The 27,612-nt window shown below is 25.4% G+C and overlaps 4 protein-coding genes across 6 annotated transcripts; 2 read left to right on the forward strand and 2 right to left on the reverse strand.

The window, feature by feature from the left end:
• Positions 1 to 1,510: 1,510 nt before the first annotated feature.
• LOC122509661 (insulin-degrading enzyme-like) lies at positions 1,511 to 9,609 on the reverse strand. Its single transcript, XM_043623868.1, has 13 exons — positions 9,174 to 9,609; positions 8,008 to 8,502; positions 7,735 to 7,937; positions 5,359 to 5,610; positions 4,710 to 5,102; positions 4,319 to 4,428; positions 3,629 to 3,761; positions 3,430 to 3,540; positions 3,032 to 3,152; positions 2,706 to 2,936; positions 2,354 to 2,640; positions 2,066 to 2,275; positions 1,511 to 1,874 (listed from the first exon to the last, which is right to left on the reverse strand). Exons 1-13 carry the CDS (start codon positions 9,355 to 9,357, stop codon positions 1,692 to 1,694), a joined length of 2,913 nt encoding a protein of 970 aa, XP_043479803.1. The 5' UTR covers positions 9,358 to 9,609; the 3' UTR covers positions 1,511 to 1,691.
• Positions 9,610 to 10,534: 925 nt separating this feature from the next.
• On the forward strand, positions 10,535 to 17,090 carry LOC122509663 (putative ankyrin repeat protein RF_0381). Of its 2 annotated transcripts, none has more exons than XM_043623871.1 (2): positions 10,535 to 10,648; positions 13,807 to 17,089. In XM_043623871.1, exon 2 carries the CDS (start codon positions 13,840 to 13,842, stop codon positions 16,627 to 16,629), a length of 2,790 nt encoding a protein of 929 aa, XP_043479806.1. In that variant the 5' UTR covers positions 10,535 to 10,648; positions 13,807 to 13,839; the 3' UTR covers positions 16,630 to 17,089. The 2 variants fall into 2 exon arrangements, with proteins under 2 accessions (XP_043479806.1, XP_043479808.1); XM_043623873.1 differs by lacking the exon at positions 10,535 to 10,648 and adding an exon at positions 10,743 to 11,264 and having other exon boundaries at positions 13,807 to 17,090.
• Positions 17,091 to 17,304: 214 nt separating this feature from the next.
• On the forward strand, positions 17,305 to 18,320 carry LOC122509665 (receptor-interacting serine/threonine-protein kinase 4-like). The gene has a single exon (XM_043623874.1). It carries the CDS (start codon positions 17,716 to 17,718, stop codon positions 18,307 to 18,309), a length of 594 nt encoding a protein of 197 aa, XP_043479809.1. The 5' UTR covers positions 17,305 to 17,715; the 3' UTR covers positions 18,310 to 18,320.
• A 338-nt stretch (positions 18,321 to 18,658) lies between these two features.
• LOC122509662 (insulin-degrading enzyme-like) lies at positions 18,659 to 27,466 on the reverse strand. Of its 2 annotated transcripts, XM_043623870.1 has the most exons (14): positions 27,297 to 27,466; positions 26,555 to 26,746; positions 24,584 to 25,084; positions 24,301 to 24,503; positions 22,740 to 22,988; positions 22,220 to 22,612; positions 21,484 to 21,593; positions 21,219 to 21,363; positions 21,015 to 21,125; positions 20,645 to 20,762; positions 20,360 to 20,572; positions 19,897 to 20,180; positions 18,934 to 19,143; positions 18,659 to 18,789 (listed from the first exon to the last, which is right to left on the reverse strand). In XM_043623870.1, exons 2-14 carry the CDS (start codon positions 26,733 to 26,735, stop codon positions 18,781 to 18,783), a joined length of 2,727 nt encoding a protein of 908 aa, XP_043479805.1. In that variant the 5' UTR covers positions 26,736 to 26,746; positions 27,297 to 27,466; the 3' UTR covers positions 18,659 to 18,780. The 2 variants fall into 2 exon arrangements, with proteins under 2 accessions (XP_043479805.1, XP_043479804.1); XM_043623869.1 differs by lacking the exon at positions 18,659 to 18,789 and having other exon boundaries at positions 18,815 to 19,143.
• Positions 27,467 to 27,612: the final 146 nt, after the last annotated feature.

Below are 27,612 nucleotides of genomic sequence, written 5' to 3' on the forward strand. Positions count from 1 at the left end.
TAAATGGAATTAGAGCTTTAGTTCCACAAAATGTTAAATTCCGAAAAGTTATTGTTGTCTCACAGGAATTTATGTACATGATCCTAGCTACTATTTGTACAATATGCCTTGTACGATTCACTGCTTTAATACTCGACTTCAAGAGAAACTCATGGGAAACGTTGAAAATCAGTCAAATTATAATGGGAATGGGCACAACATTAGAACCAAGAAACTTATCAGAGAGAATAGTTTTCGGATCACTGCTAACAGGTTGTATTGTCTATACAGGATTTTTCTTCTCTGCAATTTTGGAAATTAATTTACGTCAGGAACCCGAAATATCATCTCTTGCAGAACTTGCCACATCGTCATTAACTCCAATGATGGAATTATCGATGAAAAACATATTGTTGAAAGATTCTTTGTCTCATATTCGACAAATAGCAGAAAGATCAATTGTACTACCTGATGGAAAATCAAGCATTTATTGCTTTTCTTACTTAATGGAGTATGAAAATGTGTCATGTCTTATTTATGATGATGCTATAGAGTATCTAAATAATCTTTCAGTCAAAAAAGGAAAATCGAATTTTAAAATTTTACCGGAAGTTGCTGTATATTATGCTGCTGTTTTTAAAATGAGGATTTTCTCTCCTTATGCTGAGGAATTTATTAAGATAATCCAAAGAGCTCTAGACACTGGGTTGCTTACAAACTTTTACATGAATTCTGCATTACTGCACAATGTTCCACTTGCCGGAGAAATTGAGAAGGAAAAACTGTTATTCATTTTACTTTACGTAGCAGTTATTGGATACTCTCTTTCTTTATTTGTGTTTTTTATTGAAATGTGCTTAAAGTACATTAAGAGAAGATATTTTTTTCACTAATTTTGGATTTTGTGAGGAGGGAAATCTCTGCTCTGGGTGTAAATCAATTGGATGGCGAATCAGTACGTATACTTTACTTTCGCTGAAGTATTGTTAAAATACCTTTCACAAAACACACCTAAATCAGTCTCATAAAAATTATATTGTTTGAATAAGGAAATATTTGTAAAGATTTAACCAAAGTTTATTAATAAATCATAAATAAGTTCTAAAACCTAATTTATCTATCTACTAATCATTATTCCTGGTTTAACTGAAGTTTATTTCTTTGTTATGTCTCAAAACAAACTGAACATATCCCAAATTATCTCCAACATTGAATTAAAAATATTAAAAGTTTTTATTTGAATCCTTTACAATTAGAATCAGAGAGTAGTAGATCCAGATGTCCTCAGGCACAATGAAACAAAATTAGAACTTTGTGGAATCAAAGAGAATTTAAATGGTGACAAATTTGAAGTATTAGAAATTTCCCTTTTAGAGTTATTGTTAGGGTCGTAGACTCAGCAGAAAGAAAGAATGCAGTAGATTTTCCTCAAATTGTTTTCGGTCCAATTTTTAACTCCTGTATCAGACAATTGGGGACCCAATAATGTGGCATCGAAAATAGTTAAAGAGGTGAGTAAAACACTTCCGAATAATAATTACTGAACATCTTAACATTTATTAACTCAAATACATTATATTTTTTAACAATTTGCCGAATTTATACTTTCGCTTATCGTTGCCATGACTAACTCTCTAATCAATATTTAGAATAACTTTAAATATTCTAATTCATTTTGAACCATTACCAATATTGTTTCTAACATCGTCGAATTAAGGCAAAAGTGGATAAAGATAATGACTACCCTTATAATTATCAATATTATTAATTATAGTTAGTTGACTGCTTCCTTTGTGGTATTTTTCACTATGTTCATGTCCATCAAACTTTTCTCCATCCGGAATAATGTGAATAGATAATTTCTTCAGCTGATTTGAATCGTTGTCAAAAATGTCCTGAAAATGAATCAACAAATGGATTTATGTATCCATAAATAATAAAGTAATCAATGAATATTAATAATCCGTTAAATATTTCTATTTCTAAATAAAGTAAGTAAGTAAGTAAGTAAATAAGTAAGTAAGTAAGTAAGTAAGTAAGTAAGTGAGTAAGTAAGTAACGAAGTAAATAGATAAACAAAGATTACCTCATAAAATTGTAGAACACTTTCTTTTGTGATTGTATCCAAGCAAAGCTCCTCTGAAGACATTCCATCAAAATCATATGTCTTTCTTAAAATTTCTTCCCAGAAGATTAAAAGCGAATGTCCCAATGTCAATGGCTTTTGATACATCATCGAACCAATTTCCTTCTTTAAAATTTCGAATTCTTCATCACACATGTTTTTAACATACTCCTGAAATTTAAAAACCAAGATGCAAGAACTTAAAGAATAATAAAATATTTTTAAAATAATTAATAATTAATAATCAACCTTCACTGAATGTAACGAATCGTCTATTCTTTCCTCAACCCATTGAGGATGCTTTTCACTTTGTACAAGAATCATGAAACCTTCTACACCATTTTGTCGTTGTGCATTACATTTATAAAGAAAACCCACGTCTTCTCTTGCTATTCCTTCACTAAATGGTCCAAACATAATATGTTCAAGTAAATCGAAAATGACTTTCGATTTTCTTTCTTGTAATCCACTTTGATAGTAAATCAACGTACAACTTTCCTTCTCCTGTGTTTCTACCTCATAAAGATAGTGGCAGGCTGTAAAATTAAAATTTTTTTTCGTTTCAACTTTTCTGATATATTGAGATTAAATATTCTCTTACCTGGTTTTAAACAAATTACCCTATTGGTCGGTAATAGAGATGGTAACAATGGTGTTAAATTTTCTTTGCTGAATTTCTTTATTTTTGTTAATTTATCAGCCAACTGTTGATCTAAATCTTCAGCCACTTTTGAAGCGTGGACTTCGGTCAAATAACCGTATAACAAACATTCAACGTGTATATTTGAAAAAAATTCCGATACGAAATCTTGAAAATTTTCCAATGTCAATTCTGAAAAGAAAAACCAAATTTAAAAAAATAATGAAGTAAATAATATTAAAAAAAAATTAAATTTCAAAAAAAAATTAAAATTAAATTTCACTTACTGTTACTTGCTTTCAGAAAATCGTCATTACTCCAAAATGTTTCAGACAATAATTCTTCGAGGCAAACGTTTGCTTGTACGTTTATCCACCCATGACTCATACGGTTCAAATCGCTAATATACTGAAAATTTAAGAAAGCAAATTTTAATTCTATAACAAAATAATTTTTACCCCCACAATACCGAAAGGTTTCTGATAGTAAACATTGATTTGGATCAATCAGGATTTTCTAAAACGTATCTAAAATTTTTTCTAGGTCGCGTTTACCCTACAACCGTCAAGAATTAAAGTTTCATTCTAAAGATTTCATTGCAACTAAAGATTCCAATCTTTACAGACAAATGAATTTTTAACTTTCAGGAAACTTTCGGTGTTGTATGCGATCAAATGACACTTACACTATCTTTCAAAATCTGAAATTGTGATTCATCAATTTTTAAATTCAGAATTTCTTTTATTATCTGATATGCAAGGAAGATGACATTTTCACCAACACTTTCGATGAAAAGCTAAAATGATAAATTACAATTAGTTTAAAAAAAACAATTGAATTAGTTGATTACAGAAATATATATAAAAATACTTTGAATTACTAACTTGAAAACCATACTTTTCAGGTTCAATATGCCATCGTGAATCAGAAGAAAGTTGTTCTTTTAAGGCTTTCTTAACTAAGTTAACAAATATAACACAATTGCTGTAGTTCAACGGATTCAAATACGTGGATGAACTGAAAAAAGTAGAAAAAATTGCAGATCAAGTATATCATTAGGATAAATCAGGTCCTAGAATTATTTCTTGTTAAGATTATTTAATTAGTATTTACTTCGTAAATTAGTTAATTACGTTAATTAGTATCAATAATAATTATTTATATAAAACAATATGTAAATAATTATTATTATAATAATTGTTCGGATTAATATTTCAATTGCATAATATCATTTATTTTCCGTTAGCCCGAGAAGCGTCTCGAAGCAGGTCCGAAGACGAACTGAGGAAGAAGTGAGAGGCGAGCGAGTTATATACTCACGGAGCTAGCGGTGGGGAGAGAGATGCGCGGCCAGCGTGCGCTGTCGTTCTCTGCCTGTCTGTACGCGACTACCATACCTACCGTGTCAAATTTATCTCCGAATATAATTTTTTAGGTCACAAATTATACTCTTTGATATTTTTATTTTCTAAAACGTTTAAAATTAACGCCAATCCAAATAAAGGGGAAAATTGAAAAAACTATTTAATTCATCATTATTCGCGATTGAAAGTTTAACTGAGAATTTTTACTACCTAGTGAAACGGAAGTTTGATAACACCCTTGGATCGGGAAATTCATTATTTTGTTTAAACCAAGCTCTCATTAATGGCGTCTCACGAATAATTCGAGGATTCTGTTCGGCCTGAAAAGATAAAAATTAGTAATATTAATTTTATTAATTATTTAATAAATTATATTAATTAATATAATTAATTATATTAATTATTTAATTAATTTAATTAATTATATTAATTTTTTAATTAATTTAATTAATTATATTAATTATTTAATTAATTTAATTAATTATATTAATTATTTAATTAATTTAATTAATTATATAAATTATTTAATTAATTTTATTAATCAGTCTACGTAAGGAAACAAAATGAAAAATAGATTTTAAAAAAATAAGAAAAAAATTACCATACAATCCCTGGGTACTGTATCGTACTGCACAGGTTGTTCCTTTCCTTGAGGCACTTTCAAATCAGCGTCAATATGCTTAGGATTTTTCCACCTAAAAATCTCTTCGTTTGATATTTTTTCACTTTTAAATTCAATTTCATAAATTGATTCAACTTGTGTGAGAATATTTTCATTTTCTTTTGCATCAACAATAATTCTCATCGATTCCGGTGTTATAAGTCCTAAAACGTATTCTATGAGGTCTGGATCCCATGTAAATATCATATAAGGACCGCGAAGTACACACCTCATTGGATAAAATGTCATATTTTTCGACACACTTTTCACGTAATTAATTGGACATTCCTTTTTTATAAAACGAAACTCTAATTCTTGGGCAGATTCATATTCCTACGGTAGTTGAAGTATTAAAATAAAAATTTTTAATTACATTCAGAAAACTTTAGATGAGAAAAAAAATAGGATCCACACTTTGGAAAGATTATAAATAAAAGTATATTTCTCAAGAGAAATATATAGATCAGATTTTTAAAATTCTGTTGGGAAATGAAAATATAATAATAATAATAATAATATATAATGATTTCTATTGAAAAATCTCTCCAAGTGAGAACTAGATATAAAAATGTTAACTGTTGATAATTACATTTAACGCCCAATTCATAATATTTGGATTTTTTAGCTTGCGGATATATTGAAAAAATAATGTAATAATATCATCAATGTGATGGTAACCTTCATTGGTAAGACTAAAATTCACATTGTAAAATAAATCCAAACCTCGATTACTTTTTGGAAATTTGCAACATAAGTCGCGACACCAGCGATTTCTTTTCAAAATGGAAAGTAATGATCCTTCACTTTCATTTTGAAGTAAAAACGTCGTGTAATTTGTGTGCTGTACAAAAAAAAATTATTTACTATATCAGGGCTTGAATCAGTGAAAGTATTTATAAAGAATTTTATTAAAATTTTTAAAAATAATTGAATTTCCTGTGAAGAATTTTATTATTGAAAAGTATTATCAGTGAAAGTATTTATAAAGAATTTTATTATTGACTAAAATAATTGAATTTTTTTTAAAATAATAAAGTTTTATTAATAATTTTAAATAGAAATTTTTAAAGTACTTGAATTTTATGAAGAATTTCAATTAAGTTTTTAAAGGATAGGTAATCGTAATTTTTTAATAATTAAAATTAAACATTTAATTATTCAATGTTAGTAAAATCTTTAAAAAAATTATTAAATTCCTCTTAAAATTTTATTAAAATTTTTCTAAATAAAATAATTTTTAAGAAAAAATGTATTACTTTAAAAAATAATTGAATTTTTTTGATAAATATTGTTGTTTATAAAAATAATTGAATTCTACAAAGAATTTTATTAAAATGTCTCAAAATAATTGAATTTTCGGGAAAAATTTTATTATTTTTCGAACGAATTGAATTCTTACGAAAAAAAAAATTCTTTCTTTCTTTCTTTTTTTATGTAAATAATTGCATTCTTGGGAAGAATTTCATTAAAATCTAAAAGAATAATTGAATTATTTCAAAAAAAAGAAAAAAAAATTTTATTTAAAATTATATTTAAAATAATTGATTTCTTTCGAAAAATTTTGTAAATAATTGAATTCATGTGACAAATTCTAATATTTTTGTAAATAATTGAATACTTTCAAAAAATTTAAAAAAAAAGGTTTCGCTAAATAATTGAATTCTTTCAAATCTTGCCATGAATTTTATTATTTACGAAAATAATTGAATTTCTGCAAAGAATTTTATTACTTTTAGCAAATAATTGAATTTCTGCAATAATTTCTAATTTCTCCAAAATTCAATTTTTTTTAGTGTTTTTAAAAAAAAATTTCTATAAATCCATTATTTTTAATAATTTTTGAAAAAGTACTTTGAGAATATTTTTAAATTCATCTGTTTATAATTCAGTTTTACAAAATTTCAATTATTCGGAAATTCTTGAATTAAAAATAAAAAAAAAAGAAAAACTTTAAATAATTCAAAAAATAATCCGCTATTAAATTTATTAAAAAAAATTAATTTCATACAGAATTATTGTAGTTAAAAACTTGAAAAATTCAAATTTTTAAAGATTATAATTTTGAAACTTTTTTAAAATTCAATTATTTTTAAAATTTTCACTGAAATTCATTTTTAAATCTATTTTTAATAGAAAATTCGACGAGAATTCAATTATTTAAATAGAAAATTAAAATAATTTATTGAATAATTATTGAATGTTTTTTAAAAATTGAATTCACATAAAGAATGTTATCAATAAATTTTTAAATGATTGAATTCCTTTGACGAATTTTAATTAAAAAATTTTTAAATAATTGAATTTTCAGAGGAATTCGATTGAAATTGTATTAAAAATAATTGAAATTTTGCAATTACTTTTATTATTTATGAAAATAATTGAAACTTCGCAATTAGTTTTATTATTTATGAAAATAATTGAATTTCTTAAAAAGAATTTTATTATTTACGAGAATAATTGAATTTTGTAAAAATTTTATTATTTCCTATGAAAATAATTGAATTATTACGAAGAAATTGATAAAATTTTGTAAATAATTGAATTCCTGTGAAAATTTTAATATTATGAAAATGATTAAATGTTTGCGTAGAATTTTATTAAAAATTTTTTTTTAAATAATTGAATTCTTTTGGAAAATTTTATTAAATTTTTTTTTTAAATAATTGAATTCTTCTGGAAAGTTTTATTAAAATAGTAGATATTAAAAATTATTGAATTCAGGAAAATATTTTAAAATAATTGAAATCATGGAAATTTTGACAAGAATTGTATATTAAAATTTTTTTAAATTATTTGAATTTCGGATTTGAATTTTTTTTTTTAAATAATTGAATCCTTTTGAAAAATGTTATTAAAAATGATTAAATTGTTGGAAATATTTTAAAATAATTGAAATTTAATCTTCGGATAATTATAAAAATAACGGTTTTTTTTAATTTAATCTTCGTATAAAAATAATACTCACCTCTGATTTGAACCAATACGACTCAAAATCCTGAATTAAGAAAGTTAAACTTAAATTCCGATAATTTTCCTTTGGAACAACGTACAATTTTGTATTAAATTCACCATTTTCGAATGGTGATTCTAATTTTGATAATTTAATGTCCTTATTTTCAAAATCGACAAAATATTTCATCACCATTTTCTCCAAATCATCCAAATTCTCTGAAAATTTTTTTTTTTTGACCAAAAATTGTTTTTGAAAGTAATTCTAAACAAAAAAAAATGTAAATACCTTTGCCAAGAACACTCAGTGTCATCAAATTGGAAGAATAAAATTTCTTGTAAAATTTCATCACTTCCTGAAGTGGGTTCAAATTTTTTTCTTCTGGTATTAAAGTACTTATGTTACCGCTTTCCAAAAATCCAAACGGATGATTTGGTTTTACACCGAATTTTTCAATTTGCATCACATGATAGAAGGGACAAGATTTATTTTCTTCGAATTCTGAATTAATTTTCATAATTTCTTCATCGATAGCTGATTCATTGAATAGGGGTCTGAGGAGCATTTGGGAAAAATGTTCTAAGCCTCCCTCGAGATATTCCTGTTTTATATCGAAATAATAATTTGTATTTTCTTTATGAGTTACGGCATTAAGTTTACCACCGTTTTTTGAAAAGTAGGCGTGAAAATCGTTTTTATTATGATATTTTTCGCTTCCTAAAAGCAGCATTTTTTCGCATAAATGCGCCAGTCCTTGTACATCCGAAGGATCACATAGAGAACCTTTTTGTAAAAAAAATGGTTTTAATAAAATCGGAATAAATTTATAATTATAAAAATCATTGTAGTACCATGATCCCAATCTTTTTAAAAAGAATTAGTAAACGGTTCTTCAAAAAAAAATTCAAAATTCACAGTTTTCTTGAAAGTATGAAATTGATATTAAAGTGGATCATATCGATGCCAAAAATTTGGATCAATTTTTGATTAGATTTTTGGTATCAATTTCTTGCAATAATGCAATTTGATACTTTTATGTTATTAGTGAAAAAGTTGCGGACTCAGAAGTAGTTTTATTTTTGAAATATAACTTCAGTTTGATTATCAAAAATATTTGATATAAGGTTAGATAATAATGACTTCAATTTAGTTATCATAATATAAAAGATATGGTAGTTAGATAAAGAAAAATTTTTATATCAAAGAGAAAATCTGAAATCGACAATAAAATTAACTTCAATTCGTCATCGAAGTAAATTCTATCGAATGTAGGATAACTTGAATTACATTCAAATGTAGGAGAATAAGTATAAAATTAAAAAAAAAATAAATAAATAAATCTAAAATTATTATTTTAACCCTCTTTTTGAAGATAAAATATTTTCTGATTTCAAGAATAATTAATAAATTTTCAAAGGTGGAATTCTTTTTACATAGTAAAAATTAATACTTACCAACTTGGACATTCATACTTGCAGCAGCTGTATCAGTTGTTCGGTCACTAATTAAAACAATGTTCATTTTGTTTTTTAATATAAGACCCCTATAGTCTCGTTGGTCATTTAGTGACTTCATTATTTCTTCATCTCTTTCTTCGATATACTTCTCGTATGAATTCCTCTGTGTAGACACTTCCATTGTAGGATTTTTTAAAAATACAGTTGGCAAAAAAAATTCACGTTTAAAAGAAAAAAATTTAAAAAAAGAAATTAAATTTTTTTTAAAAAAATTAAATTGTTCAAGCGACTTAACTGATTAGGTGAATAGCTCTATAATCAAGATGACGGTATACTTAACGCCGCTTATATTATATTCACTTTATTATAGCAGTGTTTATAGTAGTAGTTCATAGTAGTACTTTATAGTAGTATATAGTAGTTTACAGTAGTAGTTATTATAGTATCAACATAAATCATAAATTTAGTATTAAATAGAAATTAAAATCAGCCTAAGGCGTGTCGTGATACTAATGACAAAATGATAAACAATGTTTCAATGACACTTACAACACAATGTATTTAAATTGGGGAAAAAATTTGTTTGACCTATATTAACGGTTTTCTCTTACACAAGGTTCATTGTTTTGTTAAATAATGTAAATTTAGGTCAAAAGATTAAAAAAATTTGAATAGGAAAATATTTATGAAATATAATATTTAAATACGATTAATATCTATAGTGATTATCAATTTTTGGAAGAACACCATATCACAGAGTAAATTGTGAGGTATTAAAAAGCGTTGCAGATTAAATTAACACCAAAGAGGATTAAAATAATCCATTTTGGAACTACCTTACTAACTAACATACTAACTACCTTACTAAATAACTTACTGAATAACTTAGTAATTAACTTACTTAACTTAGTTACTAAATAACTTACTATCTTAGTAACTAACTTACTTACTTACCTAACTTAGTTACTAACTAATTAACTAGTCAACTTAGTAACTAACCTACTAACTTAGTTACTGACTATGTTACTAAGTTAATTAGTAACTAAGTTAGTAATGTATTAAGTTAGTTAGTAATTTATTTTGTAAAGCCCAACGCAGAATAAAAAAGTAACGTGAACGTAACGGTCACTTTATGATTAATATGATTTGATGTGATTATTGTGAACGCGATTTCGTTTTGTTTACTTCAAAATATTAAATTCAAAGGTAATTATCGTAAATTTTTATGCAGAATTTGAATTTCCTTTGAATTCGACAAAACAAATACATTTGCAAGCAATTGTAGAAGCACCTTTACTATCTTTATTTTTTGGACGTTTGACTGAGGCAGTTTCTCAACCCTGCAGCAGGCATGAAAACCGGCCTGCAATCCTGCATATTGTCAAATTTGTTGTCACCGTTGTCACAGTTTTGCTTAAATCTTAAAAGTATGTAACAAGTGAAAGTATTCTCCGAAAACAAGTGGCAAAAAGGTACCAAAAATATAACAGAACAAATTAACACAAAGAATTCAACTTATTTTCTATATCCATATTTTAATTAATTAAATATTTTTTTATCAATAACACAGTCAAAATGATAGGTTAATTTTAGGTTATGATGAGGTTGTTTGTATATACACTGTAAAAAAGGACATTGCTTTATAACACACGTCGTGTAATTTCACTCAGCAAAACTACAACGTCTGATGTGATAAATTTACGTTGCTACACGTAGTGATATAACCTACAAGTGCAATTCTACACAACTTTGTGTAACTTTATGACGTCCTATAATGTTATTTAACTCAGATCTTGTAATTTTACCAAGTGGGACATTGGAAATAATTTGCTTCACGTCCGACGTAGTAAATTTACATTTTGATGTAAATGTATTGTAAGATTGCAATAATACATCGTTTGCATTTGATCGTTTGTGTTATTTTACAATCGGGTGATTATTTAACCTGTCGTGCGTGTAAAGAAACATGTCGCTTATTGTAAATTCACATTTCACATAACAAACGCGCAGCATAGACACAAAGCATAAATTGCAACTATTCACAAGTTCACAATAAAGTGTGGTGATTATTTTTGTTCATACAGCAAGGTAAGCCAATTTTAATTCTTTTTGCCAATAATGTAAACCTATGCAGTGAAATATATATTAAGCAATGTTTCCTATGTTATATATACAAATTAGAAATAACTTTAGAATAATAGAAAATAATGCATAATGAATTCGATAACATTAGAAATCAACATATACCATTTAACTGTATATTAATAACTGTAACATGAAAGTTTTGAAAATTAAAAAGTAATATTAGATATATTTAATAATAATTTAAACGAAAAAGAAATATAAATAAATTTGTAATAAAAAAGATATATTTGTTTCAGTGTTCAATATTTGAAACGCGACACACGCTGGAGCTGCATGAAAAACAAATATATATATACATATATATATTATATTTGTGTAATAAATAATATGTTTAAAAAAACTTTTGTAAAATAAAAAATATGTTTAATTTAATTCAGTTTGAAATTTTCCTGTGTTTTTTCAGTGATAGAAATTAATTCCTACAAATTTTGAGAAAAATACGCGAACCGCTTACATAACCTTATTTATAGTATTATAACCCAATTTTTTGATATATTTACAAACGGCATGTTTCATAACGCAAAAATTTTAATTTTACTTTGAGGTTGTGCAATAACACGCGGATTGTTTAATTACATTTAGGTCGTGTTTTACTACTAGCAGCTTGTAAGCTTACTACGTTGGACGTGAAGCAAATAATTTACAATGTCCAACGTTGTAAATTAACAACGGAATTTTGTAGAGTGATATACATACTGTTTTCGGAAAAAAATTTTACTTTAATATTTTAATATTTTACTTCAATTTCTTTATTTTTCACAATAATTTCTTTTTAAATAACTTCGCAAAAAATCAATTATGTTCCAAAATTTTTTTAAATTCTCGTCAAACTTTCAATTATCTTCATTAATAATAAAATTCTTCTCTAAAATTTAATTATTTTCAAAAAACTTTAATAAAATCCTTGGCAAAATTTCAATTATTTAAAAAAATTTTCCTCATTTCAATTATTTTTGATATCTACTATTTTAATAAAATTTTCCAAAAGAATTCCATTATTTAAACAAAATTTTAATGAAAATTAAACAGGAATTCAATTACTTACCAATTTCTTCACATCAGTTCAATTATTTTAAATTTTTTAATGAAGTTTCTCGGAAGAATTCAAATATATAAAGAAAATTGAAAAAAATAGTCTGAGACATTAAATTATTTCGAAAAATTTGAATAAAATTCTTTTAATAATTCTATTAGGTACTTAAAAAAATGTTGACAAAATTCTTTGCAAGATTTAGTTCATTTTAATTGCAATTTAATTTGCAATTTAATTTGCAATTTAATTTGAATAAAATTCTTCGCTACAATAAATCAATTTTTTTTTCTTAAGAATTCAATTATTTTTAAAAATTTTGACAAAATGCTTTATAAATTTGAAAAATTATAATAAAATCGGTCATAGAATACAATTATTTTGTAAAATACAACATTTTTTCTAGAAATACAATTATAATTGTCAAGAATGTTTGTAAAACTCTTCGAAATAATTCAATTATTTTAGTAAAAAATAAAAATTCTTCAAAACAATTCAATTATTTAAGAAATTTTAATAAAATTTTTTTCAAAAATAAACATTTTCACAGGAATTCACTTATTTAAAAAAAATTTTTTTTTAATTCTTTGTCAAATTTCAATTATTTTAAATTTTTTGTTGAAATTTCTAGATGAAATTTAATTATTTTTAAAAAGTTTTTAGAAATTTTGAAAAGTTCAATTATGTAAAAAAATTTGAACAAAATTCTTCACAAGAAATTAATTATTTTCATAAATAATAATACTTTTCTCTGTAATTCAATTATTTTTACAAATAAAATTATTCACAGGAATTAAATTCTTTAAAAAAATTTTTAATAAAATTCGTTGCAAGAATTCAATTATTTTCATAAATAATATTTTTCTCGCAGAATTTCAATTATTTTTATAAAATTCTAAATAAAATGATAAAAAATTGCATTTATTCTTACAATTTTTTTTTTAAATTCGCCGAAAGAATTCAATTGTTATTAAAAATTTTGATAAAATTATTCATAAAAGTTCAATTTTAAAAAACATGCAATTTCTGAATAAATTATTTATTTCTGTATTTAAATAATTGAATTCTTGGGAAATTTTCTAACAAAAATTGATTAAAAAATGAATTTCACTTAAAATTTTAAATTATAATTGAATATTATAAACATTATGGCGTAAATTTTTAGAAATAATTGAATATTGAAAAGGGTTAACATTAAAATCTTTGAAAATGTGAATTTTTAGTTACAATATTCTTATGGAATGAAATAATGATTTTATTACTTTGTCATCTTAAATTTATTATAGAACATGAGAAAATCAATCATGAAGCTAACCGACCATTGTCACATATTTTAGACCTAAAAAAAATTTAAAAATACAGTCGCAACAGCCTCCAGACGAAAATCAGTAGATTGACCATTTAATAATATACAATTTTTAAAAAGTTCATGTAAATTTGACTTTTTTTTTACAGATATTTGCAGAAGATTATTTTCAAGAATTCAACATGTCTTCTGAAGATTATTATGATTGGGATCCTCCTTATGAGTCTGATGACGATTATAATTCTCATTCTTCTTATGAGTCTGATGACGATTATAATTATGAGAATGATTTTCCTGCGATGGACACACCCCTGTATCATGCTGTTTTTAATGGAGACTTCAATCTCTTTCTCCATTTGTTTGACAAAATTTCTCCAAAAGAAAGAGAAAGAAAATGTTCACTAATGCATACAGCAGCAGCAAAAGGACACTCTGAAATTGTCACTATACTTTGCGAGCGCAATTTCCCCATCAATGAAGGAGATCCTTCAGGTGACACACCTCTACATTTAGCGATAAGTAACAATCATCCAAGTGTATTCGACATCCTAGTAAAGAAAAGTAATCTGAACGCGACAAATATTTATGGCGAGACTCCACTTCATCTTGCCACAGAAGGAAATCATATTCAATTGGTAAAAATTCTTTTGGAGAATGGTGCAAATGTTAATGAACAAACTAGACGCGGAAGTACACCACTTCATTTGGCTCTTATTAAAAAACACATTGAATTAACAGAGATTCTCTTACAAAATGGCGCTGATGTTAATATTCAACAAATTCAAGATATGACGCCGTTTCATCTTGCCATAAGTGGAAATCACATACAATTGGTAGAGAAATTTTTACAGAATGGTGCAAATGTCAATTTACAATTAGAAGATGGTACATCATCCCTTCATATTACGGTTGAAAATAAATACATTCAATTGACAAGGATTCTTTTACAACATGGCGCTGATGTCAATGTGCAAGATAACAATAAAAAGTCACCACTTCATATTGCCATAATAAAAAATTGCATCCAATTAGCAGAGATTCTTTTAAAAAATGGTGCTGATGTCCATGTAATAGACAGATGTGAAGAAACGCCACTGGATCTCACTGTGAAGTATAATAACATTGAACTTGTCGAATTACTTTTAAAAAATGAAGCTACAATAAGTGAAGAAAACAAGAAAGATAAAAGAACACACGAAATAATGATAACGCCTCTTCGTTACGCACTTAACTGGAGTAATTACAAAATAGTTAAATTACTAATTATGAATGGATTTAACGCAATAGATGTCCAAAATTATTCCGGTAAAACTGTATTGCATTTATCAGTAATAAACAATGATTATGATATGTTTAAATATTTGGTGGAACATGGTTCGAAAATTGATGCAAAATCTAATGCCTGGGTGAAAGATGAATGTGATAATAAATATCTTAGTTTTCAGTATGAAACAATACTTGAATTCGCACTTTCTTCTGGAAATTTGAAAATTTTGAGATATTTATTAAAAAATAGTTCGTTAATTGATGCATCACCATATTCAGCTCTTCATTTAGCAGTGCGAGAGGGTCAAGTGGAAGTTGTGAAAGAAATGGTGAAACAAAATGACTTGGATAAAAATTCGATTGATAGCAGATTGGCCGTTTACATTGCAGTCGAAAATGAAAGAGAAGATATTTTAAAAATTCTTCTAGATGCGGGATATTCTTCTAAAACTTGTTTTAAAGATAGAAGTCCTCTTCATGTTGCAGCAACATTTAATCATACAAGATTAGTCGAAATGCTGCTAAACGCCGGCGCTGATTTGAATTCAATGACAGAAAAAAGTGTGACTTGTTTACATTTCGCAGCAGCTGCAGGACAATCAACAGTCGTTAAATTTCTCCTCGAGGCTGGTATTCATACTACTAATTGTGAACTGGCTTTGGAATATACACTACGCAGAGGTATTGATGATGACAAGTTATGGATCCTTTCTCCTTTCATGTATAAAAATATCTCAAACATCACGGAAATGTTATTAATTGTAGAAATTAGTAAAACTAAAGATCCTTACCAATTATGGAATAAATTATCAGATTCCGCAAATAAAATAACAGTTTCTGAACAGAGTGAACAAGAGTCTTCCTTAAACTTACTACAAACAGAAGAATTTATCTCGAACAAAATCGAATTTGAAGAAACTACCAAATTTGGGGAATATGGAACTGAATTTTTAATGTGCTTTCTTAATTATCTGAGTAATTTTCAAATGGGAAGTTTTTTAACATCAATGATACAAACTTTGAATTATTTAGTACTTCGTCCAGAATTTATACATATGTTATTGGAATACAATGATTATATAAGTAATTTTTATGAGGATGATATTATTTTATATTCAGAATTTAAAAACTATAACATGAATTTACTTCTAATCGGACACATTGAAAACGTTTACTGCTTTAATGATATTTGTGTGCAAAGAAATCTAGTCATTGATAAAAAATTGAAGAATGATTCCACGGATCTTTCAAAGTTGTTAGCTGCGCGTTTATTTATAATTTCTCGTAATTCTTCCCTTAAGGATGATCTTGAATTTTATAAGAAACATAATCTCATCGAATGGCGTGATGAATGCGAGCGTGAGGTAAAATTAATGAAAGAAACAGAAATTGCCAACAATTGTCGTGTAACATTCTACGATATTTTAACGCAATCTGTAAATAAAGTTGCGAACTACACAAGAAACGATAATTTGCTTCAGAACGTGGAGTCATCCTACATGCAATTTCCAGCTTATGTTGAATTTTTAAAATTAAGTATCGAAAAAGGTAAACGAAGAAGAGATCTACTTGACAAATTCGTGAACTCTATGTTGAATCTGATTAAAAAAAATAATAGAATTCAATTATCCACTATTGAAATTAACCAAATTTTCCAATATCTTTCAGTAGTAGATATGCGACGTTTATTATCAGCACTCTCTTAAGTGACAACTCTGTTAAATTTATCCAGTAAGAAACGAGGAATTAAATTTAAAAAGTACAATTTAACTTTTGTAACCAATAAATTTTAAGTTCCATAATTGTCAAAAGTGCCCACTTGTCTAATAATTGTTCCCGCAGACATTAAAAAGGTACAATTAATTCAAATTATACAATCAGTTAAGCACACTGAAAAATAATAAAAAGATGTTTCTACTAAGCGCCAGTCGTCATTTAGTAAATTCTCCTCAAATCTTTCAATATTTTTTAAACCCCTTTAAACAAAATTTAAGTGTGGTTTTATAGGTGAGGGGTGGTTTCTAAGGGGTTGATCATTGTCATTATTAATCATATATGTAAGAATATTTTTTCTTATTATGTTAAAAATGGAATAAAAATTTTTCTTCAATACTGCTGTTTATACTCCTAATGGTTGTTTTTTGAAATAAGAATAGTTTTAGAGGGTCAAAAATGTTAATAATTTTTGTTTCTTTATTCCAGACACTTAATTTATTAAAACCAATAACTGTTCCATTTATTAAATTGTGAGAAAAGAATTTTTTGTTGTTTTTAAAATTATAAATAAAAAAAATGTTTAAACAAAATAAAAATATTTTAAATGCGTGTTTCTTCATGTTTTCGACCTAATGTCCTGATTCCAATAGTTGGTTTGCGTCAGTGTTTATTAGTATCTCCATAGACATTAATGGGTTAGCGTACGCTAAAATTATTTCTTTATCACGTGATAAAGAAATAATTTTGATAAGTAAAAGCAGCGAGATGGTGAAACAGACCCTAGGAATAGAAAAATATAATAAGCGTGAGTCACTCGTTTTCGCAAAGATACCCCTACTTCTCACGGTGATGAAGGTAAGAATGTATTAAGATAAAAATTGAGTCATCTGCACTTCAAGTATTAAAAACATTTTACTTTGATAACAATTTAAAGGAGGAGACTGCTGTCTAAACTTTTTTTTGTAATAGCGTTAATTTCCTCAAAATGTAATAACATTGAACTTGTCGAATTGCTTTTAAAAAATGGTGCTACAATAAGTGAAGAAAACAAGAAAGATAAACGAACACACGAAATTATGATGATGCCTCTTCATTACGCAGTTAGGAAGAGGAATTACAAAATGGTTAAATTACTAATGCTCAATGGATTTAACGCAATAGATGTCCAAAATAATTTCACTGAGACTGCCTTGCATTTGGCAATGAGAAACAATTATTATGAAATTGTAAAGTATTTAGTTAACCATGGTTCGAAAATTAATGCAAATTCTAATGCCTGGTTGGAAGATGAATGTGATAATAAAGGTAAATCAAAATATCGTAGTTTTCTGTCTCAAACGATACTTCAATTGGCACTTTCTGAAGGAAATTTGAAAATTTGGAGATATTTATTAAAAAGTAGTTCGTTAGTTGATGCATCAGCAGATTCAGCTCTTCATTTAGCAGTGCGAGAGGGTCAAGTGGAAGTTGTGAAAAAGATCGTGAAGCAAAAAGACTTGGATAAAAATTCGATGGATAGCAGATTGGCCGTTTACATTGCAGTCGAAAATGGAGATGAAGAAATTTTAAAAATCCTTCTAGACGCGGGATATTCTTTTGAAACTTGTTTTAGAGACAGATGTCCCCTACATGTTGCAGCAACATTTAATCATACAAGATTAGTCGAATGATGATGATCTGCAATTTTATAAGAAACATAATCTCATCGAATGGCGTGATGAATGCGAGCGTGAGGTAAAATTAATGAAAAAAACAGAAATTGACAACGATTGTCGTGTAACTTTCTACGATATTTTAATGCAATCTGTAAATAAAGTTGCGAACTACACAAGAAACGATAATTTGCTTAAGATCGTGGAGTCATCTTGCATGCGATTTCCAGCTTATGCTGAATTTTTAAAATTAAGTATCGAAAAAGGTAAACGGAGAAGAGAACTAATCGACAAATGCGTGAACTCTATGTTGAATCTGATTGAAAAAAATAATGGAATTCAGTTCACAACTATAGGAACCAACCAAATTTTCCAATATCTTTCAATAGTGGATATGCGACGTTTATTAGCAGCATTCTCTTAAGTGACAACTCTGTTAAAAGTATCCAGTAAGAAGCGCTCTTACTGACATTAAAATTGTACAATAAGTTAAGAACACTGAAAAATAAGAAAACAATACTGTTAATAAGACACAAAAAATTATATTTTCATATAGTAGGTACTTAGAATATAAATTTTCTTCCATAAAAATCGTTTCTCTACTTTGGTATATAAATTTAATAAAAAATAAAATTTTCTTACCTTACAAAAATCTAGAATCTCCTGTTTTGTAATTACATTCAAACACTCAATTTCAATAGTCCTTCTATCGAAAGCATAAGTTTTTGAAGAAATCTCCCTCCAAAATATAGCAGACATTTCTGACATTGTTTCCGGCTCTTTCAACATTCTTTCAATTATTAATTCCTTTTGTTTGTTAAATTTCTCGTTTGTCATATTTTCAATGTACATCTGTAATTTTGATAGAATAAAAGAGTCAGCTGATGTACTTAACGTGTCCCCTCTTCTATCGAGGCGCCTGATTATCCCCCAAATGTCATTTTACCGAACTGTCATTTTAACGAATTGCATTTATTCGAACTGTTATTTTAACGAAATGTCACTTTTGCGAAAAATAATTTTTGCGAATTGTCATTTTTTCGAATTGTCATTTATGCGAACTGTCATTTTTACGAATTGTCATTTATGCCAACTGTCATTTTTACGAATTGTCATTTATGCGAACTGTCATTTTTATGAATTGACATTTTTACGAATTGCCACTTTTGCGAAATATCATTTTTACGAATTGTCATTTATGCGAACTGTCATTTTTCGAATTGACATTTTTACGAAATGTCACTTTTGCGAATTGGCATTTTTGCGAAAATTGCTATAGTAAATCTATAATATGCATACAAGTTTACTGCGTAGCAATTTTCGCAAAAATGACAATTCGAAAAAATGACTTTTCGCAAAAGTGACAATTCGTAAAAATGTCAATTCGCAAAAGTGACATTTCGTTAAAATAACAGTTCGGATAAATGCAATTCGGTAAAATGACTATTCGCAAAAGTGGCAATTCGTAAAAATGTCAATTCGCAAAAGTGACATTTCGTTAAAATAACAGTTCGGATAAATGCAATTCGTTAAAATGACAGTACGGTCAAATGACATTTGGGGAATTATAATCATGCGCCTCGGTTAGCTATAGACTTAGAATACCTTCATTGTTTCCATATAATTTTCCAAATTCAACTCATAATATTGATATTTATCACTTTGCAAATAAATACTGAATCGTGAATTATTTATTCCACTTTTAGTTTCACTAGCCTTAAACAATTCTTTTTCTCCCCTTAATATCCTGACAATTGGTTCGACAATAATTTGCGCAAATAATTCAACAATTACATTTCTTACTTTCATTTCCATCTCATTTGGATAGAAAATCAATGTGCCAAAAATTAGATTCTTGTCATCATTTATTTCGTAGAAATAAGAACAACCTGTTGCAAGATTTGTCATCGAGAGAAAATAAAATTAAAAAAGAGAAAATATATATAATTAAGTAATTTTATAAAATAAAATTATTTCTACCAAACTAAACGTATAAACTTGCTGCTGCAATCTTATAATAAAATTGTTCGAAGCTTGTTGCAAGTTTATAAAATAATTAAGATATTACCTGGTTCTAAAGTTACAGCTTCTTCGGAAATTTTCGGCAATAAAGGTGCAATCTTCTCCCTTCGCAATTTATTGACATTTTTTAATTTTAATTCAACAAGTTCAGCAAACTTTTTAGCTTCTTTTTTCGTGAAATTACCATAGATTAGCGATTCAATGTGACAACTTTTAAATAATTGTGAAACAAAATTTCGTAAACTTTTATAGGTTAGGCCTAGAAGTTAAAAAACAGAGTTAAAAATAATTTTATTAACAAAATTGAAGTGGAAAAAAAAATTCAACTCACAATCAGAGGCGTCTAGCAGATCATTTTTATTCCACAAGTTTTCCTTTAAGAGAATTTCCAAATTAGAAATTGCGTTCAAATTTAATTCGTCGCCTATATTTTTTACTTCCAAGATGAACTGCGTGCAAAATTAAATACAATTTAAATATTTTCTCTTATTTTTTTTACATTTCAGTAGATTTACATGTTAATTATTTATGTTAATAATTTGTATCTAAATTATTTAGATCTTAATAATTTATATGTTAATAATATGTATCTAAATTATTTAGATCTTAATAATTTATATGTTAATAATATGTTAATTATTTAAATTTTTTATATCCTAATTATTTTACTTTTCAATTATTCGAAAATATTTCAATCTAACCGTTTTCTTCAGTGCTTCAAAAATTTCTTTATCCACTTCGAAGTTTATCATTTTCTCCAGAATTTTCTCTAAGAGAAGCATTTGCTTCTGATTGTAACCCTCAATGTATAACTAAAAATTCAGAAAAAGAAATTAAATAATTGAAAGTAATAGAATTAATAAATTGAATAAGGAAAAAATTTTCCGTAATTTTTTTTCACTTACCGTTATACCATTTTTATCATTAATAATTTCCCATTTCAAACCAGCTAATTTTGCCGAATAAGTTAAGGAAGACATGGTATTTTGCACCATTCGAATAAACATGACGCAATTGTTAAAATTCTCCGGATCGAGATTTACCAGAAAGCTATAATTTAGAATTAAATGTAATTCAATCAAATTTAAAATTTAGTAAATTCTGTTATATTTCTTCTCCAAGTGAATTAAATTTTTCTAATTTAAAAAAAAAATATTTTCTGTTTGTTACCTATCAAAATGAAAAATTACGATTCCATTTGGCAGGAGAAATTCCTGGTCTTGCTTGTACCAAACTCTCACCATTGAAGTGTTATAAATCATTTTCGGAAATTTCTCCACCTGAAATTTGTAAGTAGATTTTAAATTCAATTTTAATAAATAACGAATATTAGTAAAATGGAAAAGGAATGAATTTATATGGTAATGGAACTTCAGAAAAAAACGAGATGTTAAGACTGTAAGAGCGCGTCGACTTCTGAGGGACTTCCGAGACGCGCGTCGCATTTTATACTCGCGTCTATGCCGAGTGGTGGGGATCGCGGAGACTGAAGGATGCCCTGGCGCTGATTGGCTGCGAGTAGCAGACTCAGGAGCGTCACAAGGTGAAATTTCCCCCTTAACGCGACAATATTCGAATTTTAATTTCGTTCCCGGAAAAAAAGGAATAATTACTATACGTTATTAAAATTATTGAAATATAATATATAACTATTATAGAAATATTATATATAACTATAAATATTATAAAAATATTATATATAACTATAAATATTTTAAATATATTATATATAAATATAAATATTATAAATATATATAAATATAAATATTATAAACATATATAAATAAAAAAATAAATAAATAAAATAAAAAATTAAAAAAATTTTTTTATTTTTTTCTAAATTTTTAAAATTAAAAATACGAAGGAAATAAAATTATTTACAAAATTATCAAAAATAGCGACTCACAACGGAAGTTTGAAACTTCAAACCAAATTCCACAGGAATGAATTCATTTCTATCGGGTAATTTAAAATCAGAATTATCATCGGCAAACGTCCATTGTTGAATAACAAATTCTGGTATTTTTTGTTTTTCAAATTTCGTTTTATACCATGGTTCAACGTCGGTGGTGATATTTTCAAAATTATGTGCCATAATTTTCACTCTAATATTCTCGGGTCTTAAATTATTTAACACTTGATTAATAAGTTGTGGTTCCCATTTTGTTAAATAATATGGAGCGCTCAGCACTTCCTCGATGGGATACACTTGCATGTCATGTGCCGTTGCACAAACATGAGAAATTGATGAATATTTTTTCATAAAATTGAAATTTATCTTTTGTATTGTCACATACTCCTGTAAATATAGTGAAAATTTATTTTTTTTTCTCAAAAATTTAAATAAAATACTTTGAAAAAAATTGAAAAAAAATTTTTTGGAAAAATATTTTTCTTATATTTTTGCAAATATATATATAAATTACACTAAAAATCCATTGCATAGGTCCAGAATTCTTGATCATATTTATATACTGAAAAATAAGTGTTATTATTTCGTCGATGCAGTGAATTCCTTTCTCAGTGAGTAATATTTCGAGACTAAAGAAGGCAAAACCTTTACAAGGTTGTGATTTTCCACAATTTAAATCTTCAGACCAGTCTTTTGCTCTTAATACTGAAAGCAATGATCCCTTGCCTTCGTGACTGAATAAATGCGATAAATAAATCGTCGGCTGTAAAGTAAAGTATTATTTTTAATTTTAATCCTAATTTTGTGCAATTATCAGGATTTCAATTATTATTAATATAATTTTACAGGAATTGCTCAAAAAATGTAATTATTCTTAAGAATTGAATTTCAATTCTTCGAAAAAATTAATTATTTAAAACCGTGTTTTTTTAATTCTTTAAAAGAATTCAATTATTTACAAAAATATTAGAATTTTTTACAGGAATTCAATTATTTTCAAATATTTAATAAAATTTTTTGAAAGAAATCAATTATTTTAAATACAATTTTAATTAAATTTTTTTTTTGAAATAATTCAATTATTTTTTTAGATTTTAATAAAATTCATCCCAAGAATTCAATTATTACAGATAAATAACAAAATAATTCACGAAATTTCAATTATTTTGAAGCATTTTAATCAAATTCTTTGCGGTAATTCAATTATTTTCAAAAATTAAAAAAAAATTTGTTGCAAGAATTTTATTATTTTCATAATACATTAATATTCGTCGAAAGAATTCAATTATTTTTAAATGTAATAAATTTTTTCTTGTAAATTCAATTATTTTAAAGAAATTCCAATAAAATCCTTCAACAATTTGAATTAAATTCTTTGTAGAAATTTACTAAAATTCATTTCAAGAATTCAATTATTTTCGATTATTTTCATAAATATTAAAATTCGCCATAAGAATTCAATTATTTTAAAACTTTTTTAATAAAATTCTTCTCAAAAATTCAATTATTTTCATAAATAATAAAATTTTTTGTAGGAATTCAATTATTTTCAAAAAAATTTAATAAAATTGCCACACATATATTCAATTATATTCTAAAAAATTTTAATAGAATTCTTTGTAAAATTTAATTATTTTTAAAACTTTTCGCAATTGAATGATTTTCAATTTCTACTGTATTTTCATAAAATTTCCAAACAGAATTCAATTATTTAAAAATTTTTTTGAAAAAATCTTCGTAAGAATTCAATTCTTTTCATGAATAATAAAAATGAATTGAATTTCTCAGGTATTCAATTAATTAAATTGGAATTTGCATGAAATTAGTCGAAAGAAATGAATTATTTAAAAATTTTTATAAAATTCTTCGCAAGAATAAAATTATTTTATGGAATGGAATTTTTGTCAGTTTTGTGAAGTGTCTAAAACGAGTTTTTTTTTGGTCAAGTTTAATTTTTCGATAGCTACATTTAACATTTAACATTTTTTTTTAAAGCTATTTTTTTACTTTTTTAAAATTAATTATCGAGTGCTTTTTGAGTGTACCATTAAAAATCAAGAAGAATTCAAACTTACGGAGGATTGATAATATTCCTGCATATCCGGAATTGGAAAACTAATACTCAATTGTCTTCTTTTATTTATCGGAACAACGTACCATTTACACTGAAAATGTTCCTCACAAAATGGATCTTCCCTCCACTCGGGAACTTTTACATTTTTATTTTCAACCCCAGCAAATAATTTCCCAACCATTCTTTCAAGTTCGTCCAAGTTTTCTAAAAAAAATCCCCCAAAATTAAAATTATTTTCAAATTTAAAAAAAAACTAAAAGAAAAATTAAAATATATTTAAATACCTCTGCCAACAACGCACAATGACATAATATTCGCAGAATACCATTTTTTGTAAAAATTCTCCAACTCCTCACTTAGATTGATGTCCTTCATTCGGGGAATTATTTCCAAACTCACTCTGTTGCCAATATTAAAGTAGGAATACGGATGCTGTGGGTTTGCTGAAAATTTATCAAGTTGTTCTAAACGCCAATCGTCATTCAGTAAATTCTCCTCAAATTCAGAATGAACGGCATTTATTTCTTCCTCTATGATGTGATCGTTGAATTTTGGATTTAAAAGACATTGCAAAAAGCGATTTAGAGCTTCTGGTAAATTTTCAAAATTTAAATCGAAAAAATAATTTGTATAATCGAGACCAGTTGAGGCATTTGTTGAACCATTGTTTTGTAAGATGTAAGTATGAAAATTTCTTTCTTCCGGATAATATTTATTTCCTGGGAATAATGTGTGTTCACATAAATGAGCAAGTCCTTGAACATCTTTAGGATCATTCATTGAACCTTTGAAGGATAAAATATTAGATCAAAATTAAAAATCACATTTTTTTTTTATCAAAATAAAAAAAAAAGAAAAAAAAATTAATTCAAATTTTAAAAGAATTGCGTTTACAATTTTCATAAGTAGATGAACTTCGAAAAATGTGAATTTCAAATTTTTTAAAATTTCAATTTTCAATCAATTTTAATAGAAATTTTAAAGAACTTAGATTTTAAACAAATTTTTAAAACTAAAATTCTTCTCAAAATTGGTTAAATTTTTTAATATACAAATTTAATTCATTATTAAAAATAATGGATTTATAGGGGAATTTTAGTTAAAAACACTAAAACAAAATGAATTTTAAAGCAATTACAAATCATTGCATAAATTCGATTATTTTCAAAAATTTTAATAAAATTTTTGTCAAAATTTCAATTATTTTCGTAAAATAAAAATTTCACAGAAATTCAATTATTTTCAAACATTTTAATAAAATTTTTGATAAAATTTCAATTATTTTCAAAAATTTTAATAAAATTTTTGTCAAAATTTCAATTATTTTCGTAAAATAAAAATTCCACAGAAATTCAATTATTTTCAAACATTTTAATAAAATTTTTGATAAAATTTCAATTATTTTCAAAAATTTTAATAAAATTTTTGTCAAAATTTCAATTATTTTCGTAAAATAAAAATTCCACAGAAATTCAATTATTTTCAAACATTTTAATAAAATTTTTGATAAAATGTCAATTATTTTCAAAAATTTTAATAAAATTTTTGTCAAAATTTCAATTATTTTCGTAAAATAAAAATTTCACAAAAATTCAATTATTTTCGTAAAATAAAAATTTCACAAAAATTCAATTATTTTCGTAAAATAAAAATTTCACAAAAATTCAATTATTTTCAAACATTTTAATACAATTTTTGATAAAATGTTAATTACTTTCAAACATTTTAATAAAATTTTTGATAAAATTTCAATTATTTTCGTAAAATAAAAATTTCACAGAAATTCAAGAATTTTCAAAAATTCTAATAAAATTTTTGTCAAATTTTCAATTATATTCAAAACTAATAAAATATATTGTTCGCAAAATTTCAATAATATTCACCAAAATTTTTAAAACTGTCGTCAAAATTCAAATTATCTTTAGAAATAATAAAATCCGTTTTTAAAATTCAATTATTTTTAAAAATTTTAATAAATTTTTTGTCAAAATTTCAATTCTTTTCAAGAGTTTTAATCGTTTTAATAAAATTTTTGTCAAAATTTCAATTATTTTCAAAAATTTCAATAAAAAATTTGTCAAACTTTCAATTATTTTTAGAAAATTTAATAAAGTTCTTGGCAAAATTTTAATTATTTTCAAAAATTTTTAATAAAACTTTTGGCAAAATTTCAATTATTTTCAAAAATTTTAATAAAATTTTCAAAAATTATTTTGAAAAAAATTGTTTTAAAGAAAGAATTTGAGTTTACCTACCAACTTGAATATTCAGAGAAGCTGCACACTTTTCTATTGTTGGATCACTTATTAGAAGCACCTTCATTTGATTTTTTAACACGAGTCCTCTGTAATTTCTCTCATCAATCTGTGATTTAGTAATTTTATCAAATCTTCGTAGCACATATTCATTATCCAAGTCTAATGTAAATCCATCCATTTTTATTCAAACTTGAAAAAAAATTAACAAATATTTTTGTCGGTATAAAATTTCTAATGAATTTAAAAAAAATGCATTAACAAAATTTGTCAAAAAGGCGTTAAAATAATAAAAAAAAGACAATGAAATAGTAAAAAAAAGGCAATAAAGTAACAAAAAATGTCATTAAAGTTATAAAAAAATGTCAATAAAGTCATAAAAATGGCAATAAAGTCATAAAAAATGTCAATAAATTCATAAAAATGGCAATAAATTAATAAAAATAAGCAATAAAGTCATAAAAAATGGCAATAAATAAATAATAAAAGGCAAAAAATTTATAAAAAATGACAAAAAAGTCATAAAAATGTATTCATAAAAAAGTCATAAAAATGACAAAAATGGCTATAAATTAATAAAAAAAGGCAATAAAGTCATAAAAAATGTCAAGAAAGTCATAAAAAATGACAATAAAGTAATAAAAAAGGCAATAAGGTAATAAAAAATGGCAATAAATTAATAAAATATAGCCAACGTTTCAAATTAAAAAAAAACACATCTAATTTTTTATATCATTTATACCTCAACAGAACAAAATTTATTTATAAAACAGCAAAAAAAATCACTGGCACATGTTGTACAGAAAAATTGATTTATTCTAAATTAAAAAAAATTAACAGCACTCTTAATATGTTTTAAAGTATTTTTTTAAATCCAAACTTTTCACTCTGGATAATTTTTGTAGGATAGACATCAAGACGCTAAGATTCGTAACTACGTTAAAAGAACAAAAAAAAAAAAAAAAAAAATGAAAAAAAAACTATGTTAATGTGTTCTTTCGTAAAACTTTTAATATACCTATACATTGTAGAGAATTTAAAATTAAAAAATAATTCAA

This window comes from Leptopilina heterotoma, unplaced genomic scaffold, assembly GCF_015476425.1.
Source record: "Leptopilina heterotoma isolate Lh14 unplaced genomic scaffold, ASM1547642v1 Lhet_61, whole genome shotgun sequence".
In the NCBI taxonomy this organism is placed as follows: domain Eukaryota; kingdom Metazoa; phylum Arthropoda; class Insecta; order Hymenoptera; family Figitidae; genus Leptopilina; species Leptopilina heterotoma.

Excerpts from the sequence above, each read along its gene's own strand:
- LOC122509661 (XM_043623868.1), bottom strand. The coding sequence starts at position 9,357 with ATGGAAGTGTCTACACAGAGGAATTCATACGAGAAGTATATCGAAGAA. Across the intron at positions 3,762-4,318 it reads TCAAACTTCCGTTTCACTAG|TTCATCCACGTATTTGAATC; the intron begins GTAGTAAAAATT and ends TACTTTTTTCAG. Across the intron at positions 3,541-3,628 it reads CTGAAAAGTATGGTTTTCAA|CTTTTCATCGAAAGTGTTGG; the intron begins GTTAGTAATTCA and ends TTATCATTTTAG.
- LOC122509663 (XM_043623871.1), top strand. The coding sequence starts at position 13,840 with ATGTCTTCTGAAGATTATTATGATTGGGATCCTCCTTATGAGTCTGAT.
- LOC122509665 (XM_043623874.1), top strand. The coding sequence starts at position 17,716 with ATGATGATGCCTCTTCATTACGCAGTTAGGAAGAGGAATTACAAAATG.
- LOC122509662 (XM_043623869.1), bottom strand. The coding sequence starts at position 26,735 with ATGGATGGATTTACATTAGACTTGGATAATGAATATGTGCTACGAAGA. Across the intron at positions 21,364-21,483 it reads GTAATTTTTCATTTTGATAG|CTTTCTGGTAAATCTCGATC; the intron begins GTAACAAACAGA and ends TCTAAATTATAG. Across the intron at positions 20,763-21,014 it reads TTGAAGCACTGAAGAAAACG|TTCATCTTGGAAGTAAAAAA; the intron begins GTTAGATTGAAA and ends TTTTGCACGCAG.